We start from the raw sequence: 19,916 nt of genomic DNA, 5'->3' as shown, positions 1-19,916 counted from the left end.
AGAATTGCTCTTCCAATCAGCAGGAAAATATTGGTCTCAGCAAACTAACTGTGGCACACCCCAACCTTGCTTTCCACCTACTTTTACACCAGTAGAAAAGTTCTGTCAGGTCCCAGCTCAGGATTTTGAACATTTTTATACGCATCTGACACTACGGTCGCTTGGGGTTTCTGTGGTCCAGGAAGAGTTCAGGTCCACCAAGGGGACGCCAAAAGAATAAGGACCCCAAGAAAGGGACTTCTTTGGCTGAAAGACTTACTTGTCAGCCTCTCTCCAATTCTACATCCTGAACTACTTGGCCCTGTTTGCAAAATACAATTTTCTGATGTGGGACAGAGCAACTCCCCTTCCTATCAAGGGTCTGGCAGGACTCTAGGGAGGAGCTGAGATACACCATCAAAGAAGGGCAGATAGTAGCAAAAACAGCCCTACAAACAGCACTGGAGGAGCCCAGAATGGCTGCTTGATCCATGGCCATGGCAGTCACAATGTGCTGGGCCTCCTGGTTACAGGCATTTTGAATTCCAAAAGAAGTCCAGGCAACAATAGAATACTTGCCCTTCAAAGGCATGGAGCTCTTCAGCAACCAGACACACAAGACATTCCATTCCTTCACGGATTCAAGGGCAATGCTGAGATCTGTGGGAATTTACACTCCAGTGCTATACCCCAAGATGTTCCTGTACCAGTCCCCACAAAGCATAAAATAATCTTATTTCCACAGTCACCAACTGGAATGCTTGCCTAGAAAGCAATCCTGTTAAAACCAGGAGGTGCCGATCATCCCCCTACTCTACTGTGCACCAGGCTGCCACCCAGAGACAGCAGATTTGACAGGGGTATTGAGAGTCATGTCATCACCATGCCAGAAATTGCCTTGTCCCCACTTCAATTGGGCATGGCCAGAGATTACAACCAACAAATATCTGCTGTACTTTGTCACCCATGGCTGCTCCATCCAGTTTCTTTTCTGGCCTCCTACCCTTGCCCACTACCCTCGCCACCATCATTTTCTCTGTCCTTTAGACTGCTCCATCTATTTGTGACCATAGCTGGCCGCTTCAAAGGTCAGGCTATTTCATTGCAAAAACCGTCAAAATGGATGTTGCATTTCACTATGTTACCAGCTGGTCTCCCACCAATTAGTAAGGGTCTCTCCACCAGAGCCCAATCGACATACTTGTCATACTTCTGAAATGTGCCGATATCTGAAATCTGCAAGGCACATGAAGCAACCCACTCGCATTTGTCAAGCATTATGCACTGATCTTAACTACTAGATAAGATACCAAGTTTGGGAGTAGTATGTCAATCTCTATTTAACTGATGTAGCTGATACTAATCATTCCCATCATCCTGAGAGGATACTTATTGACAGTCACCTTCAGTGGGATCCACACTGACACATACTCAGAGAAGATAGAACGGTTATTTTCTGTACAGTAATTGTGGCTCTTGAAGATGTTGTGGTCAGTGTGGATCCCATGACCTACCCTCCATCCCCACTTGTCAGAGTCATGGACTTAGAATTGCAAGGGAACTGAAGGAGTGTTACAGCCGTTCCATCCTGTATGCCCTCTCACTGGGTCATAAGGAGACTCAGGGTGCATGCATGGCCCCAGCTAACACTGCTATTCAAAAGATTCTGAGTTCATGCACATGAGGTGCATGCACACCTCCAATGTGATTCAAACTGACTGCATCATCTCAAAGAACCACAGTTATTGCACGGTAAACATCCATTCTTTACTTATGAAATATTCTCTTTAAACCCTATACTAAATAAATTTCTTGCTTTTTCATGAACCATGAAACAGTTCTTATACGTTTAAATGTTGCTACAAAGACAACAAACTAATGTTGGTATAGCTTTTTAAACATACATTTTGTTTAACAAAAAAAAATATTGACATTAGTTCTTCATAAAAACATTTACCAGTGTAAGAACTATTTTGCTGTTCATGAAAAAGCAAAGATTTTTTTTAGTATTAGGTTTAAAGATTTAGTAGAAGGTTAAAATAATAGTAGTTGCTGGGGGGCCTGAGCCAATACTGACCAATTCTGTATATAAATCATTTGAATCCTGAAGTACCCATCCACTTCAGAGTGCTGATATTTTCTTCCTTCATTCATTATTCTAGGACTACTGATTTGGGCAGACAGCATCATCCTTATATCATGAAACAGTGGTCTTTTTGGACACTGGAAGGGAATTTAGCAGGGAAATGTAATTTAAGGTGAAATAGTTTTGCAGTCTGGTATGGTTCAACTCATGTAAATCTTTTGTACAGTGTGATTTACAGTCTAACTGTTCAGTTCCTCTCAAATTTGAGCCCAAAGTTTCAGAGAGCCTTTCTCAGTATTCATCTTTTTTTGTTCATTTTTCTCTAGATTTTTGAAAGTAAGCCAACTTTAATTTAACCCTTAGTAATAGGAATCCTAAAGGCATATTTTGTACATGCCTATATTTTATTAAATGTCTTATGTCAGAAGTGATTGATATAGTTCTTATTATAATGCTGATCTCTTAACCTTTGCATTCATGTGCCTGCGTTGTCTAAAGACCTGAGCATTCAGATCATAATTATGAGAGATGCTTGGTCCAAATATTCTCTCATTACTTGTTTTTCTGCCTGTGGGTCTAGGAATTATCCACTTTTCCCCTGTCGTTGCATTTGTCTTGGATCTGTCTGAAACCTTAGGAACTAGTAAGATTAGTTTGTTTAGTTTTTAGAAAATTAGTACAGCTTTAAGGTTGCTTTAGTTCATTATGTGGTGCCCATTACTCCCTAATCTCAAAATGGAAAATCAGGACGATAGGTCCAGCTTTAAAATATGTGCAGTCTGCAGTAATATGTCTATTGCACATCAGCCCACGAGTGATTTATAATGTCTATGTGAAGACATTCTCAACGATGCACAGCCAGTGTTGCTTTTTCCCCTTGGCTTGGATAGATGGTTTGAGGTCATCCTCCTCAAAGACTCTTTATGGACTCACTTAGCTCCAACCAGTTGAGTCTCTTCTGAAAGGAGTAGTCTCACAAGTCAGAGAAAGAAGTCTGATCTAAAACAGTTTCTAGATCCTCTGTTACAGTACTTGAGGTATGTTCTAAATCTCAGAAATCTTTGTTTCCACCCTTGGCTTAATTGACCCAAAGGAGCCATGAAGCAGACTGCATGCACAGAATATGGCTTTTTTGAACTAATTACTGGTAAACTTCTTAAATGAAAGCACAAACTATGTATTAACATTATATACACTACAATGGAACAGGAATAAAATCAGAGAACATGAAACTATATGAACTTAATGCACTAGATTTTGATAGTCAGCCAAAGAGGTTAGGACTAAAGCTGGGTGAAATTTTTTGGCAAAACTTTTCTTTGATGAAAGATGCAGATTTAAGTCAATCAAAACATTTCACAAATTCATTTTGATTTCAGTGAATTGTTCTGGTCAAAACAAAAAAAAAAGATTTCAGAAATGTCAAAAAGGTTAATTTTGATGTTAAACATCTTTTTTTGATTTTTGGTCTATATTCACACAGCAAAAGCACAGGAGGAGGAGGAGCTGCCCCCTCATAACCTTTAGCCCAGTGGTTAGGGCACTCAGCTGGGACGGGGAGATGATCTACGTTTGAATCCCCATTCCGGAGCAGAGACTTGAACCCAGGTCTCCCCCTGCCAGATGACTGCCCTAATCCACAGGTTAAAGGATATTTGGGGTGGGTCTACATACTTAAATGTTCAGTGCAGGAGGGACTAGAACCCAGGTATTTCCCTACATCCATTCCCCAGTGAATGTCCTAACTACTAGACTAGCAGCTCGTACTCACACTCTTCTCTCTCTCTCTCTCTCTCTCTGACAACCCAAAACAAAATTTTTCTGACTTTTTCGATTCACTGAAAATGCCAAAAAATGTTGGGTTTGCTTCATACTGACCTGAACCAATTTTTTCCCCCCTATTTTTTGGAATTGCTGAAAAAATTAATTGCCGAGCTCTGTTTAGGACACCGTATGCAAACTGACAGCAAAATCCAACTCCATTCTCTCTGTGTCTCACCATAACCAGCTCAGATAAACCAATACACGAGACCTTTCCAAAAGACCCCTCCTTTCCAAACTGCTATCCTGATGTAATAAAATACCACACATTAAGCCAAATTCTGTCCTCTGTGTTTCATGTGTGCATCTCCCCCTGAAATCACTGACCATTATTTTGCTCTGATGTACATCCTGAATAACTGCATGCACTGGGTTGTATGTTAGGGCAGAACTGGAACCAGTGACTTCAATGTGAGTTCTGTTCCTGCACCTGAAGATAAAATTGGGTCTACTGTGTCACTGTTGTCTACGTTGTTTCTACACCATATTCCGTTTTCTCCACTGTAAAAAGCTCTTTTATGTTACAAGTTCATAGAGCTATGTGATGTGATTTAAAACCACCTCTTTACTAAGATGAAAATCTATTGCTGTACTAATCACTGTAGTAAGTCTGACAAAAGAAAAGTCTTAACTATTAAATGTACATGGAAAATGGAAGGGAAATGGCCACAGAACTTTATTCATACTGCATAACTTGAAACAACAGTCTCTTTGGTTTAACATAAGGTGCTTTGTAGTATGACCTTTTAAAATAAAATATAACAAAAGTTGAATTGTCTTTTATTAACCTGGATTTTTTAAAATAAATTTTACAGTGATCATATATACTCCTCTTGCCAAGAAAATTCTTTATTACAGCATGATCATGTATGCTTTTCCATCGGGAAGAAAATTCCTGTGGAAAGAAAATAAGAACCAAACTTTCAAATCTAAAATTGAGTCTAAACTGCTTTTCATTTACTTTCCTCCCTTTGAGATGCCAGAAGCAATTTCCTCTTGAAGCTGACTTCCTTTCTGGAAATGATTTTCGTCTCTAACCATATTGAGACTCTCTTTTCTCATTCTTTCATTCTGACTTGCTCTTTTTCCTCTCATTTACTACTGCATCCGAATAGATCTTCTGACAGTAGGTAATTATATATGTTTCCTTCTAACTTTATTATTTCAGTTCTTTTTTGCCTCATTATCAGTCAGCCAAGAGGGACAGACAAAGCACTATTGGTGTCCTCTGCAACAGAATGCTGATGGGGGGGCTGGCTGTAAATTGACGTGGCATGGAAAATCTTTGCTAAGTTGTAGCAGCTTGTACGTTTCTGTAAAATCAAGCCCACTCTTGATGAGTTAGTAGCTTGAAGTCATTATGGGTGCAATGCTTATATGAAAAAATTAATAGAAAATGTCTTCACTTTCTAACTTGGGAACTGAAATTTTTCTGTCTTTGGATTTTTGGCTACTAGTAAACAAAATCCAAGGCAGTTAAGTTTGTTACTTTTTTTTTTTCTCAGCGTAACAGAACTTGCTGCTTTCCCCACCCCCTTTCCTGTGATTTTTCCTTTGCAGATCTTGCCATGGGGTGCGGACTACGAAAGCTAGAAGACCCAGATGATAGCAGCCCTGGAAAAATATTTTCTACGTTGAAGAGACCGCAAGTGGAAACAAAGACTGACTCTGCTTATGAATATGTATTGCTGGATTTTACTTTAGAAGGTATTTTTCTTCTATTTTATCTTATAAGTTCTTGCAAAAGGAGGAACTACATTTTACTATTTTTATTTCTTCTGATTCAAATAAGAGAAAGTGAAGTTCATTTACCTTATCAAAGCTAATCATACCAGCCTTTTAGTTGGAAATTTTAAATCTAAGGTCCTCAGATAAAATAAAGTTGCAACTTCTTACATATTAAACAAAAAAAAGTTACACAGTTGTCCTTTTAAGGAAACTGGACAAAAATTGCTTGAAAGATTTTCCTAGATTCCAGTGAGCCAGATTCTGCCATCCTTATTGATTTTGAGTAACACACATACACACATGCATTTAGTGTGGCTACTCTCAAAAGTAAGTACATTCAGCATGAAATGGTGGAATCTGGCCCTAAATGAATAACTCTTTTTTTAAAATTATTCAGCTTCCAAAAACCTATAATCATAGCTCATTACTTTATATGGAAATAGTTTTTAAAATGCTATAAGGAAACCTTTTTTCAGCCTTATGGCAGATATTTTAGTGAGAGTCTTATAGATTAGTTATTAATGAGCCTATTTTTAAATCCTTCTTTCTACCTCTTACTTTGTAACTGCTTGCGGGTCCTTTAAAATTGTGCCTGAAATAAAATTAAAATCTCTGTGTACAATTAGAGGCAGACAGTGCGCTGTGGGGTACTTCCATTTACAGGGTGCCCTGTCTCTGACAGAGTAATTCCCTGTTCCAGAAAGTTGAAAACACAAATAAACAAGTCCAGATGGCTGCCCTCTGACAACAGACAGCTCTGTGCTGCAGTTACTTTGTAAGACCGCACATTTTATAACTAACAGTTTTACGAGATGTTCTTGTTGGTAGGGATTTAAAGTAAATACGCTGATAAATGGAAAGAGTCAAAAGGGGGGAAATTGTGATGTTATCTGTTATGTGACTTGGTACAGGAATATTTTAATAAATATAAAAGTCTGACCTCTATTGAACTAGGTATTTGAACTGCCAGATTACATTAATGTTCATGTTTATACATATTGAAGTGTTGATGATTAAGTAAGCTGCATGACTTGATGAATAGAAAACATAGCATTGTACTAAATTATAGTACTTGACAACCAACAGTATTTTTAGCTTTTAATTAGAAAGAGGAGTTGTTCATTCACATGTTCAGTTCAGGAAACAAAACTTCTTTGTATTGAGAAGTAGTAGTAACAATATACTCCAAGACTAGAGCTGGGTTGTGTAATACATAAATTAACTACCTGCTGCTGTATTGCTACGAATGTGTAGGATAATAAAACTTCTTTCCTTGACTCTGAAGTTTGTTTGGAGTTCCTAAATAGTTCATTGTGTCCTAAATCATATTTTTATGCACATACAAGTTTATGAAAACACTCTGGAAGGGATTTGTTTTAAAGAAGTTAGTTGTTTTCAATGTTAAACTAAATATGTACTTAGTAAGGTGTGGGGAGAAAAAGGTGGTTCTTTTAGCATCATCATATGTAATAACTAGTGTCACATTGCAAAAAAATTATGGTCACATTTTCAAACCATGGTGCATATTACTAGACTCATGAATCCATATTAGGCACTTTACTAAAAGTTATTTGATATTCAGTGCTGCCTAGTACCTCTAGCTTGCATTCACTTCACTGGGAATTATGGGTGCTCAACAACATTGAAATTCAGGTCACTTTCAGTTAGTTGCCTAAATATAGAGTTAAGAGCCTAGCTTTAGGCACCTAAGTTTGAAAATGTAGGCCTATCTGTGTAAAACAATGTCAGCTGCATGCATATATTTTATATTCTCATGTATCTCTGCCTTTCAGAGCTACGTTCATACACATACATACACGCACGCACGCACACACTATCTCAGTACACACTTGCTCTCGCCCTCTTTTACTAGGAAAATTCTAAATTATAGTGAACTTTGTTTTTGTTCATGGAATACAGGGAGTGGCCAATTTACTGTAGGGCCTGTTTTGAACCTGTACCTTTTTCCTTCATATAAACTATCAGCTCCATCCTGCATCTTGTTGCACCAGTACCTTTGGGATAAAGGGAGCTGTATTAAGAGCTCAGTTAATATAGTTTGTGATCAACCAGCTTGTATCACTTCTGAGCAACATGAATCTCATGCTGTCAGAGACCTGAGTGCTGTCTTCATAGCACTTTCAGTTTCTACTCGTTGAGGAAAAAGAAGATCGTGCCCAGCATGTACTGCTCATTGTGTGAATTTTTACACCTAAGTACCTGATCTGGTCCCAAGTAAAAAACTTTTTAAAATCTTACTTTTACAGCCTTTCTATCCCCACTTTACATATATTATTGTATATTGGGATGAAGGTATAACAAGCACAGTTACATTAAATTTAAGCTAGTGCAGAGTTTAACTCAACAAGTTTATGCTCAAAGAAACAGAATGAAGGGCTTATCAAGGAGACTATTAAAACTCACTTGATTCTCTGTCAAGCCCTTACACCAGTTAGAGCAGCCTAGGAACTATCAACCAGCTAAGCAGAGCTAGAGCACATTGTGATCTGGCCTCTCGTTCTTGTCCCTAACATGCTCCAGGGATGGTGGCCTAAGAACTGGATCAATGGCCACTGGATGCTCCCCCACACCTGAAAAATCCCTAGGTAGGAAGATGCAATCAGTCTTCACTTTGCACCACTTGAGTGGAATAAAGTAGAGAATCTACCCAACTGTGGTTTTAAGTGTCCATTTCTTAGTGCCAATTTTATCTCCGCAGCTATGAGGTGTGTCTCACATAAGCAGCTTGACTAAAGTATTTTGGATGGTCAACTAAAACATGTAACTGGGGATCACTAGAATTTTCCCACACTCACTATAATGCTTTATGCCTCCTTCACATCTCTTTTTAATAGAAAGAGGAAACCTGTGTCTATGTTCTTCGTATCAGTATGCTGAAATTTCAAACAATAAAAAGCACCTATCACTTTGGATAAACACAAATGTATATACAAATTAATTTGCCATCACCTTTTAACATTTCAAACTTCTGGGTTATATTATTGTAACAGTTGTGATTGGCTGTTGTGAGCGAACACAACAAGGTAGAAATTCTGTTTAAAATTTAGAATAGTTGCAACAGTTTGCAACATGATGGAAGTGGGCCATGTTTTACACAAACCCGCTTTTTTGGCTGTGGCATGCAGTCTAAGTTACACCATATGTGTTGCAGTAAACCTGAACATGTCCATCGGCTTCATTATGCAGAATGTGCGTAAAGGAACTATGGTTAGGAATTTTATAGCTCGGTTCACTTAGGGCTAAATCCTGTCATCTAGCGTGCAAGGGGTGCGGGGGAGAAGATATTTGAAATGAGCCTCTTTTCCTACACCGCACCTCTACAGATCTAGCAAGAAATGTTTCATTTGCACTGTACAATAGTGAATTGTAAGGTATAGCCAGATAACACAACAGCCCTTGCATCATGTCCCCAAGGTAACATAGTTTGTATTAGTGGGAGTATCTAGATTTGTGTCTGCTAGTGCCCATTCTGCCATCAGTGCATATGTGGCGATGCATGTTGTTCCTGCCCAGAGGCTCAAAAAAATGTTCCCCACAGTGTGTTGTCCAGCTGTTGTCAGAAATCTGCCCTGTGCCAGCAAGATTCCTGTGGCAGAGGGCACATCAGGCATTAGGCTTTCCCCCAGGATAGGATTTAATAATACTTTGTAATTACTTCAATAATACTTAGTATTTAATTTTTCAAAGTACTGTACAAACATTAACTAATTAGTCGTTAAAAAAAAAACTGTGATATACATAAGATATCATCCCCAGTTTACATAGGAGAACCAGGCACAGATAGATTGAGACTTTGCAGACCACACTGCAGATTAGTGGCAGAGCTAAGATTGAACATCACATATTTAATCTTAACCACCAGATCCCAAAAGGCTGATGAAATGGAGTGTCATGGTCAGTATCATATTCTACATGTGTGTTTACATGAGATATGGAAAATAGGTGCACACTCTCTGACTTGTATGTTAGACAGACCCTTTACATGTGGGGAGAAGACATGGTGCCATGAGTATCATGTGCTACAGCACATCTCTTTTCTGGGGAGGTGATTAAGAAGAGGGAGATGGGGAACCTGAATTGAACCATAAGGAATACATTTTCAAAGTGGTGTTTTTATCATTGTGCTTTTATGTACTTTTTCCCCTTTATATCAAAGAGGCTGATGTAAAATCAAAGGAGAGTGAACTCGTTTCAACTTAAGTTATTTTCTTTTGAGAGGGAGAGACAAAGAGGAAAATCCTAAACCAGCACTTAAAAGTGCTTTTTAAATCTAAAAACTACCATCGTGGTTTCGATGTTTAATTCCAATCTGAGTCACACATTGATACTATTGAACAACATTGTCCCTTCCGTCTCTTCATCCACCAAAAGTATAGTGAAAAAACTAGGAACTGTAAGAACTCTAAAATGAACTAAAAGACTTGCAGCAGGTGTTCCTACTGGAGAGTGTCAAATTCCAGTCAAAACAATCTCCTCTCTAGAATTCACAGTTGTGCAGTGGCATAGAAAACATGATACTGACAACTGTATCTGGGGCTGTAAGTGAGAAGAGTGGTAATGACACAGCCAGTCCCAGTCTCTGTTCATATTAATATGCAAACTAGATACTTGGGTTAGAATAGAGACTGGGAGTGGCTGGGCCATTACACATATTGAATCTATTTCCCCATGTTAAGTATCCTCACACCTTCTTGTCAACTGTCTAAAATGGGCCATCTTGATTATCACTACAGAAGTTGTTTTCTCCTGCTGATAATAGCTCATCTTAATTAATCAGCCTCTTACTCCACTTTTTCATGTTCTCTTTATGTATGTATATATATCTTCTTACTATATGTTCCATTCTATGCATCCGATGAAGTGGGCTGTAGCCCACGAAAGCTTATGCTCAAATAAATTTGTTAGTCTCTAAGGTGCCACAAGTACTCCTGTTTTTTTACAAAATAAAATATGCCTCCAAAAGTACTCGTTTGTGTTTCTGCTAATTCAACCAGAAAATGAGACTATATTGAGCCATCACAGTTTAAACACAACTCCCCAGTGTGACCAAGGGGAATTCTGCTAAAAACTGATGGCATAGTTTGGCCCCTTGCTGCACACCATTTGATTTACTTTGGGATGGGATAAGGATATTAGTGTCTGAGGCTTTGTCTACACAAGAAAGGTGCTCTGTTTAAATAAAAGTGTGATTTTTAAACTGGTTTTGTTAAACTGGAACAAGCCTCCACATGGCCACTTATTTTGCTCTAAACCACACTTATTTCAGTTTAGCTTAAATTGATTCGGAATAAGTTACTCTTAAACCAAAATAAAAGTGTCCACACATAGGTTTGCAATATTTTAGCCAAATTGGGTTAACAACTGATTCAAGTTAAACCAATGCAACTCTTTCATGTAGACAAGCCTGAATCCCAGTTTAGAAACAGAGTTTTTATTATGTTCCCTTTTTGTCATCTTCCTTTTCATCAGGAAGGATTGTTGGAGGTATAGATGCTGACACAACTTTTATGCTCTATTAATAAAGCCAGACAGATCATTAAATTGATGCCAAACTGATTTAAAGTTACTCTGATCTTTCTATTTTGTAAGATATATAACTTTAGCACTGTTTTTATTATCCCTGTATAATTCCTGGTCAACTATGCATCCACTATATTTTGTATATATGTACATTGGGGAATATAGATTTATTATATCTTTTGTGCTACATTAAGATATAGGTAAGTAGCTTATTTGTATGTATGAACACCTGCATACTGAGTAACAATTGTGCATAATGTCCATGTTTTCTGTTCATTCAATTCCTTTAGTGTCCTCGAACCCAGAAGTTATCAAAATCAGTTCTGTGTTGGATATAGCAACAAAAGTGGAAGAGTATTACATCAAAGGATATGTTGTAGGAGCAATTCATCCTATTATATTACCTGTTGGGCGAAGAAAGCACTTTTCTGCAAGTTATTTGTATCGAGTGGTACTATCACGACTCAAATTAAGGTAAAATATGCAGAGGAGAAAAATTATTTGAATTAAATGACATAGAACTTGCTTCATTCATATTTTAAAAATTTGCAAATGGCTTTTCAACATGCATTCCTTGTAACTTTAATACTAATCAGGACGTTAGAAAGCACCTTCAAGGATGAACCAAGGTCTGAATGCTCGAAAGGATTTAGGTGTTGTGACACTGAGCATCACAACGCCAAACTTTGAGCACCTGGATAAATCACCGCAATTCGAAGTCTGAATTAGGCACCTTGGCTCCTGCACATGAATAGGGAGAGACAGGCACCTTAGAATGCCATTCACAAAGGCCAGCAGGCTCTGCTGGGAACAGCATAAGCTAGCCAATGGGAAAGGCTGACCAGAGGTGTGTGTTTTAAGCCCCACTTCTCACAGAGATAAGCACCTAAAACTAGTCTACAGGGAAGCACCTATCTCTGTAAGTCAGGAAAACCTCTTGAGTTAGAGCACCTGTGCCATTTTAGCAAGAAAACAGCTGTCAATTTGTCCTGCAGTGACTCAAGAGCGTAAGTACCCAACCTCAGGGGAGACTGTCAAGAAGCAGGGCACAAACCCCACATTAGTTGTGAGTTCTATAATTAGATTTCGCCAGCCAATTATCAAGTGTAAACTCCTCATGTACTATAACTGCCTTAACATGAAGCCACATACAGTCCCCTTGGGTACTCTAATCTGTCTTGCTGCCCAGGTAAGTCTACCTTTGCCAGATTGTCCTTTACACCAAGGATCACAGCAATATTAAGGTTGCTCCCAGCCTCAAAGGACCAGTCACTTACCCCCAGTCAATTGCACCTTAGATCTCACACCAAAGACAATGCTTGTAGCCAATCCTATAATAAACAATCTAAAGATTTATTGTACAGGAAAAGGAAATGAGAGATCTTTACAAGGCTAAACCAGAAGACATACACACAAATTGAGTTGCAATCTTAAGTTTCAGAAGATAATAGAAGCAAATTCTATATGTCCTTTAGGGCTAATCCAGGCTAAGCACTGGGGTTCTCTTGCTTATGCCTAGAAAACCTTACCCCTCAGAGTCCAGCACAGAGATACAATTAAACTAACTTCTTGTTAGGAGTTTTTATTCCCTTCCCCACTTGAGCTCTGAGGAATTCACTTGCATAACTCATCTTTATGGGAGAGAAATCAACGAATTATTTCATTGTCTAATGTTCCACAATCGTTCCATCTGGTGTTGATGAGTCTTCCCTGCTGGGCAGGACATGACACCTTCATTGGACACCAGCATTTCACACTAGTTAATGTCTCTCTCCTGTCTGTTGATTTACACAGTTATAGAAGCTTACACTACAAATGCTCAATTATCATCTTATAATATGGGATACAGATATTAAATGAGATTAATGCATGCAGCATCTTACAAGCACTCCATAAAGTCTAAGCACTAAACACATTCTTTTCATTCTAATACCTATTTTAACAATACTAACACACAGGTGAGCCAGACTGATTCCAGCTACATATTTGTCAGTATTCAATTGAGGCATGGGGATCTTGGCATGAGCTGGCACCTGATATGCCAGCATCATACTGGGGTGAGTAGGGAGGACCACCCTCGTAACATGTAATCCAGTGGTTAGGGTACTCTCCTGGGAGGTGGGAGACCCCCTGCTCCAGTCCCCTCTCCACTTATGGAGGAGAAGCAATTTAAACAGGGATCTGCTACTTGGGTGAGTGCTCTAACCAGTGGTCTGTAGGATATTCTGATGTAGGGAGTCCCTCCCTCTCTCCTGTTAAAGCTGTTGCACTGTGGATAAATAATGAAAGACCCATTAGACCAGAGGGACTGGGTCTTCCACATCGTGGGTGAGTGGTCTAACCACCAGGCTGCAGAGTCACTCAGGCTTCTGCTCTCTAGCCTAAATAATGGAGAGACAAGAGAGCGAGAGCACACAAATGCACGCACAAGCCTGAGAATGCTTCTAAAGCCTGATGGTTCAACCACTCACCCACACATGTATGTGTACATTTTGTAGCGCTAATTGCATTCTTTGCCAGTTTCCCTCTACAAATATGTATATTTCATGGTAGAAAAACAAAGGGATTGCTGTATGTATTGTTTTTGTAAATGAACATCTTTGTCTGCTTTCCCTGTTTTCTTTATCTCAAATCTAAGCAGAGCAATTTTTTGTGCAAGCTGTATACTTTACCTCTTAAAGCTGTGTTCCCAAGATTAGATGAAAGGGAACTCTTAGCATTTCTGAAAAATTTTTGTTAACATACTCTGACTTTATCCACTTTGAAAAAGTCTTTTTCAATCTCTAACTTGATGAGTTTTCATTTACATCACTCTTAAATATGTAAGAATGGTCAGGGGAATTCTAGTATTTTTAGGTACTAGTCCAAGTGAGCTCAAGCTTTTTCTCAGTCTCATTCTGCCTTGCACAGAGAGAACTACACGTGTCCTGAGCTCCTACATGACTTTTTTGAAATCTTCCATGGTTTAGTTTTCCCTACCCTCCTTCTGCCCTACTTCTTGTGCACCTGCTTAGAGGGGGTAGGGAAGTGGTACCAAGTGAACACCATTTGCTCTCTCCTTCATCCCTGGACCCAAGTGCCAAGGATTCCCAGCACAGTTATGCAGTGCAGTCTTGTTCTCCTGCATAGTTGCATTAGAGACAGACGCAATCGGGCCCTAAACAGATTGCTGACAGAGGAAATTTCTTCTTAACCCAACTGAACTAGTTGTTGGCTTATGCCTGAAAGCATGAATTTTATATTCCTTTTCTTAAATGCTGTGAAAGCAAGATATTCCATATAAGCTTCTAGGGCAGTGGTCACCAGCCTAGAGGATCTCCCAGTCAACGGAGATCTCTGGCAGTGCAGTGTGACTGCCACTAAGGCAGACTCCCCTGCCAACCCCAGCCCCACGCCGCTCCCGAAAGCGGCCAGCACAGCCCTGCGGCCGGGAGGAGGCCTGGGGGGGGGGGGGGGGTGCAAGGGTCTCCCTCCGTGCGCTGCTCCTGCCTGCAAGCACCGCCCCCACAGCTCCCTTGGCCGGGAGAGCTGCTGGGGTGGTGCATGCCGAGAGGGGCCCACACATAGAGCCACGTGCCCCCGGCTCCTCCCCAGGGGCCACAGGGGAGTGTTGGCAGACAGCCTGCCTTAGCCTTGCTTCACCGCCAACTGGGAGCTGCTGGGGGTAAGTGCTGCCCAGGAAGAGGCGGCACCGCGACCCCCATCCCTGAGCTCCTTCCCGGAGCCAGAACACCACACCCCTCCTGCACCCCAAATCCCACCCTGAGCCCCCTCCCAGAGCCAGCATCCCAAATCCCCTCCTGCACCCCAACACTCTACCCCAGCCCGAAGCCCCCTCCCAGAGCCAGCAACCCCATAACCCCTTCTGCACCCCAACACTCTGCCCCAGCCCGGAGCCCCCTCCTACACCCAAACTCTCTCCTAGAACTTGTACCCCTCACCCCCTTCTGCACCCCAACCCGCTGCTCCAGGCTCAGCCCAGAGCCCCCTCCCACACTGCAAACCCTCTGCCCCAGCCCAGAGCATGCACCCCCTCCTGAACCCCAACCTCCTGCCCCAGCCCAGTGAAAGTGAGTGAGGGTGGGGGAGAGCAAGTGACAGAGAGAGGTGGGGATGGAGTGAGTGGGGCTTTGGGGAAGGGGCGGGGTAGATCCTGGGTTGCCCTTAGATTCAAAAAGTGATCTTGGGTGTAAAAAGATTGGAGACCACTGTTCTAGGGGGATAAACCTATGGCCACTATGCTCTTTACCCAGCCGTTCTTAAGATAACATCAGGAAAAAGCACTCAAATCTGCACAGCGAAGCATCAGTGTATAGACTCTGCAGAAAAGAAGTTCTCACCCTTCATTTCAAAGAAGGATGGTACGCTGTGCAATAGAATGGTTAGCAGAGTTGTTTCCGTTGTCACGGTAGCAATTAGGGGTTATGTAAATAATTTAAAACTGATATTTTTATATATAGAAAGTTAAAATGCCTAAAGCTTCCATTCTTAACAATGGAATTTAATTACTGCCTAGGGCAGGCACAAACTGCAAATTTATCTAAGAACTCTACCAGTACATTTACATTTTGACCTTCAATCCACTGTATATTCCAGTTCTGTGCCTCTCTTGAACAGAGACTACTCATGCCAATTTGTTTGGTGGTTTTGTTATGCAGATCAATGGCAGGCAACCACAGAGCATAGATTTTGATTTGTAGATTTTGTGCTAGATTCTCTGGTTTTCTGCTGCCCTTTTGCACTTGTCACAAAGGGATCATGAAGTCAGCATAACCAGCCTCTGGCACAGATCTATACCATCCACTTTGCAATTCCCAGCGTAAGGGACACGTAGAAGGTAAGGATGGGGAAAAGGGGCAGGGCTGCAATGCTCCTGCTATCCCCAGCCGCCATAATAGTGCTGTGGGGATGTGAGCGCCTGGATGCAATTTAGAGCAGCCCTGAAGCTGCTCTATGGGTTTGTCGATAGAAGCACTTAGTCAGCAGTAAAGGGTGTAAATCTACCCCTCACTAGCCTGCTTCATCCTAAGTGTCCATGTGGACCCTGCTATTGTGCATCTACCCCACCTCCAAACAGGAGTAGCCCAAAACCTCTCTCTGGGCTTTTTCTCAGAGCCATATTCCAAACACTTCTTGTTCTGGCTGCGTTTGACTTTTGCTGCTTCTCTGTTTTTCCTGACTCTCTCACACACAGACACATTATTCCAATCCCTCTCCCTCCATCCACCTTTTAGTTTATTAGACCACTGTGGAACCCACTTGGGCCACATGATTCAGCTTCTACTGCAGCCTTGCACATGGCTTTGTTTTGGGCAGACGCCTCTGATGTTTCAGCTATCTGGTTCCACAAAGAAACATAATTGTTTCTAACATTTATCCCAAATGAGTGGCAGCTGTTACATCCACCAGTTTCAACGGGGTTTAACCCAACCCAAACATTAGTTAACCCTGTGAATCTACATTGCAAGTATTGATTTAAACAAAAACAAACTGAAAAAATCTGCAGTGTGCCTTCTGTGAAACAATTAGTAACTATTAAGACACACTAGCTTAAAAATACCCAGTTACAAGCTTCTCTTCCAGTTGCTTCAATCCCACATTCATTCATGGATGCCTAGATTTACAGAGCAACAGTGAATACTTCCTGCCTTAGCTTAAACTTAAAACAAAGAGAGTCCTTAGGTTACAAGGTTGCCCAGTTGGTCACTCTTCTGTTTGTCCTAGCTATTAAGGAGCAAACAGATGTGCCTTTAGTGGGTGTTCTTTGGTAAGTTGCCTTCAATCAGAGCCTGGAGTGAATTCATTTACAATGTGATTCTACACTGAAATGTGACACTGTAAAATTATATTGTGAGGTTCAGTTTTCTCTCAATGCTTGCAGGCCAAACTGGCTCAATTGACTCATAAAATCATATGTTTTTTCATAGTCAACCATGCATACTAAACTTGGGATCTGATAATCAAGCTAGGTTAATTCTCACTTATACAGCATCTTTAGTCAAAGTTTCTACAATGGAAATTTAGCTAAAAGTTCTGTTGATACACAAATCAGGAAACAACCCAATTTACTCTCACATAGCTGGAAAGAGGAGGAGGAAAGAGTAGTGAAAACTGTGGCTGATATTCTGTACCTCTAGGAGACGCAGCACAGAAAACTTTTTACTGCTTTTGCACCCTCCCTCTTCAAGCCTCTGAGGACCAGGAGTTAGTCTAAATTACAGTGCCCCTGCCTGACCACTGCAGCGTATATTTGCCATCGCAGCAGGGAGAATCCCTCCTCAGACTCTTTGCATGGGCCTGCTAAACCCAGGGTTGTGAGTTCAATCCTTGAGGGGGCCGTTTAGGGATCTGGGGCAAAAATTGGGGATTGGTCCTGCTTTGAGCAGGGGGTTGGACTAGATGACCTCCTGAGGTCCCTTCCAACCCTGATATTCTATGATTCTTTTCTCCACATCCTTGCACTATGGGGATTCTTCTACTGCATGCTTCCCCCTGTCCTGAAACCCCTGAAAAGCCCTTGCATGCTCCACCAGGATCCATGAATTTGAGTAAGAAGATGGCCTGAGGGAGCATGTACCTCTCCTGATTCCTCCACACAAGAATCAGTATTTACACTCTGTGCTGTGGATCCCCTGTGAACACATCCACTACAGCTGTGTTTGTGTAATGAAAATATTGACAATTTAAATTGACAATGTAGGTACCATATTGTAATTCTTAAAAACATTTTTCCAAGTAAGCAACTGAATAATAAACATACTAGGTAGCTAAATCTCTCTGTTGAAGTGATTTTAGTCACTCCATGTATGCTTTTTTAAGAAGAGATCTTTAACCTATAACTATACAACGCTGATTATACCATGTAATTACTTGATGTAAATTGTAAAATATTGTATTTGGAAATGACTGTCATATCATAAAAATCTGAACAGGGTACTACTGTGTATGTAGAACTCCAGAATCATGGCTATATTTTTAAGATTAAAATGACACTGTCTAAGACTATTAGCATTCTATGTATATTCACATACATTTATTTACGTTTGATAGTGTAATCTAAGGTTTGTAACATTGTATGTTTCTATTATTTGAGAACACATGGGATTTATTTGCTACGAAAACAATGCCTTTTCACTAAAGTACTTTAATGTTTCAAGAAATGGGTACAAATTTATACTCATATTTAATATAGCTTTTGTTTGTACTTTCACGATAAGGCACAGTACCTGATATTTTGTGTAAACATAGGAAAGAATCACTTCTAAGCAGAAGTGTGAAAAAAGTATTACCAAGATTTCATTCATAACTTTTTTCAAAAAAGAAAAGAATTCTACATGCAAGCATTTTGTGCAAGTTAGCAGCAAGCTGCTGACAAAGACTGCTTTCTTTCTGTGTTCCAGCCCGAAGCATACAGCACCCAGAAGACAAAGACACCCCAGGCTTGTGATTGAGGAATGTCCTTTAATGTATGAAACACTGACAAATGACGTAGTGAAAGGATTGTTAGAAAAGGTATGGCAGTTTTTGAAAAAAAAAATTAACTTCTCTGCTCACAGGATTCTTAACTGTAACATATGTATTTACATTTACAGATGAATTATTTTTCAATTTGCAAATTTTAACCTTGTTTTCTGGCTTATAAAATTACCAAGGTATTCATTTAAGTAAGAAGAAAGTGTTGCTTTTCCCCCTTCAGCACTTTTTTTTTTTGTTTAGCACTCTGTCATGAACCCATTGAACTCAAAAGGAAATTTCCACTGATGTCATTGGGAGCAGGTTCAGACCTTTATTTTGTTGTTTTTCATGGTTTAGGCAACAGTAATCAAACTTTCTGAAGGGATATGCACATATAGTAGCTCCTTCTAGAATTATGTTGTAATATTGTATTAAATTAAAATCTGAAAATGCGTATTTACTTGTTCCTTGTTAAATAATATACTCAAATAAAACTGACATCTGTAGATGGATTTTCTAAGCAAGGACAAATAGATTGTCTCATCTCCTTCTGTAAATTACAGTTGGCATGCAAAAGTGTTGCTTTTATAGAAGTATTTACCTTTGGTTACTTCTACAGTAAATCTTTTCAAAACTAAAGAATATTCAACTTCCACCCTAATAAACTTTGTCTCTCACTTCCTCTTCTAAATTGAAGACCTATTGAAACAGGAAAGTTTTGTTATTACAAAAATGATAGTAATATAGTTGTCTAAATTAGTTGCTAAGAATTTTAAAGGAAGAGCATCTTTAAAATATTTTAGGATCACTGAGGTTGTAGCTGAGAGAGTTGTTTAGAGATTTTAAATGGCTGTATTATAAGTACTCTGTGAGATAATCAGAATTTAAAATGAGACACAGTTTCATGTTTATACCAATTTACTTTGGTAAGTCAGATATACATTAATACTAAATAAATATATTAAATGATCAATAAACTTAAAATAAGCATTTGTTCAGTCTCGTACAAGGAAATCTGAAGTATAAGCATTAGGGGAAATATTTTTATTAGTCAAAAAAATTATCCTTAAATTCAAATCTTTCCAGTATTTTTTAAAAATGATTGCATCGATAATCCATGGTTAAACCTTTTAAAAAGTTAAAAATTTAGTAATTTGGAGGGAGAGTGTCTCTTGTGCTTCTAAATCCCTTAGGCACTTTTAAAAATCTCCCCCAACATTGCTTGCTGCCCTCAAGATAATTTTGGTTCTGTTGCAAAATGGATACCATTTTTGATCCCAAATGGCTGCATTTTAGTGGGTTGTGA

General features: G+C 39.7%; 1 protein-coding gene across 3 annotated transcripts in view; it reads left to right on the top strand.

Moving 5' to 3' along the window:
- Positions 1–4,845: 4,845 nt before the first annotated feature.
- The window catches only part of RFTN2 (raftlin family member 2), a 52,672-nt gene continuing 37,601 nt past the window's right edge, over positions 4,846–19,916 (top strand). Inside the window, exons 1-4 of one of the 3 annotated variants that reach the window (XM_007071870.4) lie at positions 4,846–5,016; positions 5,447–5,593; positions 11,446–11,629; positions 18,556–18,667. In XM_007071870.4, the coding sequence (XP_007071932.1) occupies positions 5,455–5,593; positions 11,446–11,629; positions 18,556–18,667 (435 nt within the window). In that variant the 5' untranslated portion in view covers positions 4,846–5,016; positions 5,447–5,454. Of the gene's footprint in view, positions 5,017–5,391; positions 5,594–11,445; positions 11,630–18,555; positions 18,668–19,916 lie in introns of all 3 variants that reach the window. The other 2 variants (XM_027834101.3, XM_043525526.1) reach the window with 2 other exon arrangements.

This window comes from Chelonia mydas, chromosome 11 (genome assembly GCF_015237465.2).
Source record: "Chelonia mydas isolate rCheMyd1 chromosome 11, rCheMyd1.pri.v2, whole genome shotgun sequence".
NCBI classification, from domain to species: Eukaryota; Metazoa; Chordata; order Testudines; family Cheloniidae; genus Chelonia; species Chelonia mydas.
Note: the sequence above shows the minus strand (reverse complement) of the source record. Positions and strands in the feature narration are given on the sequence as shown.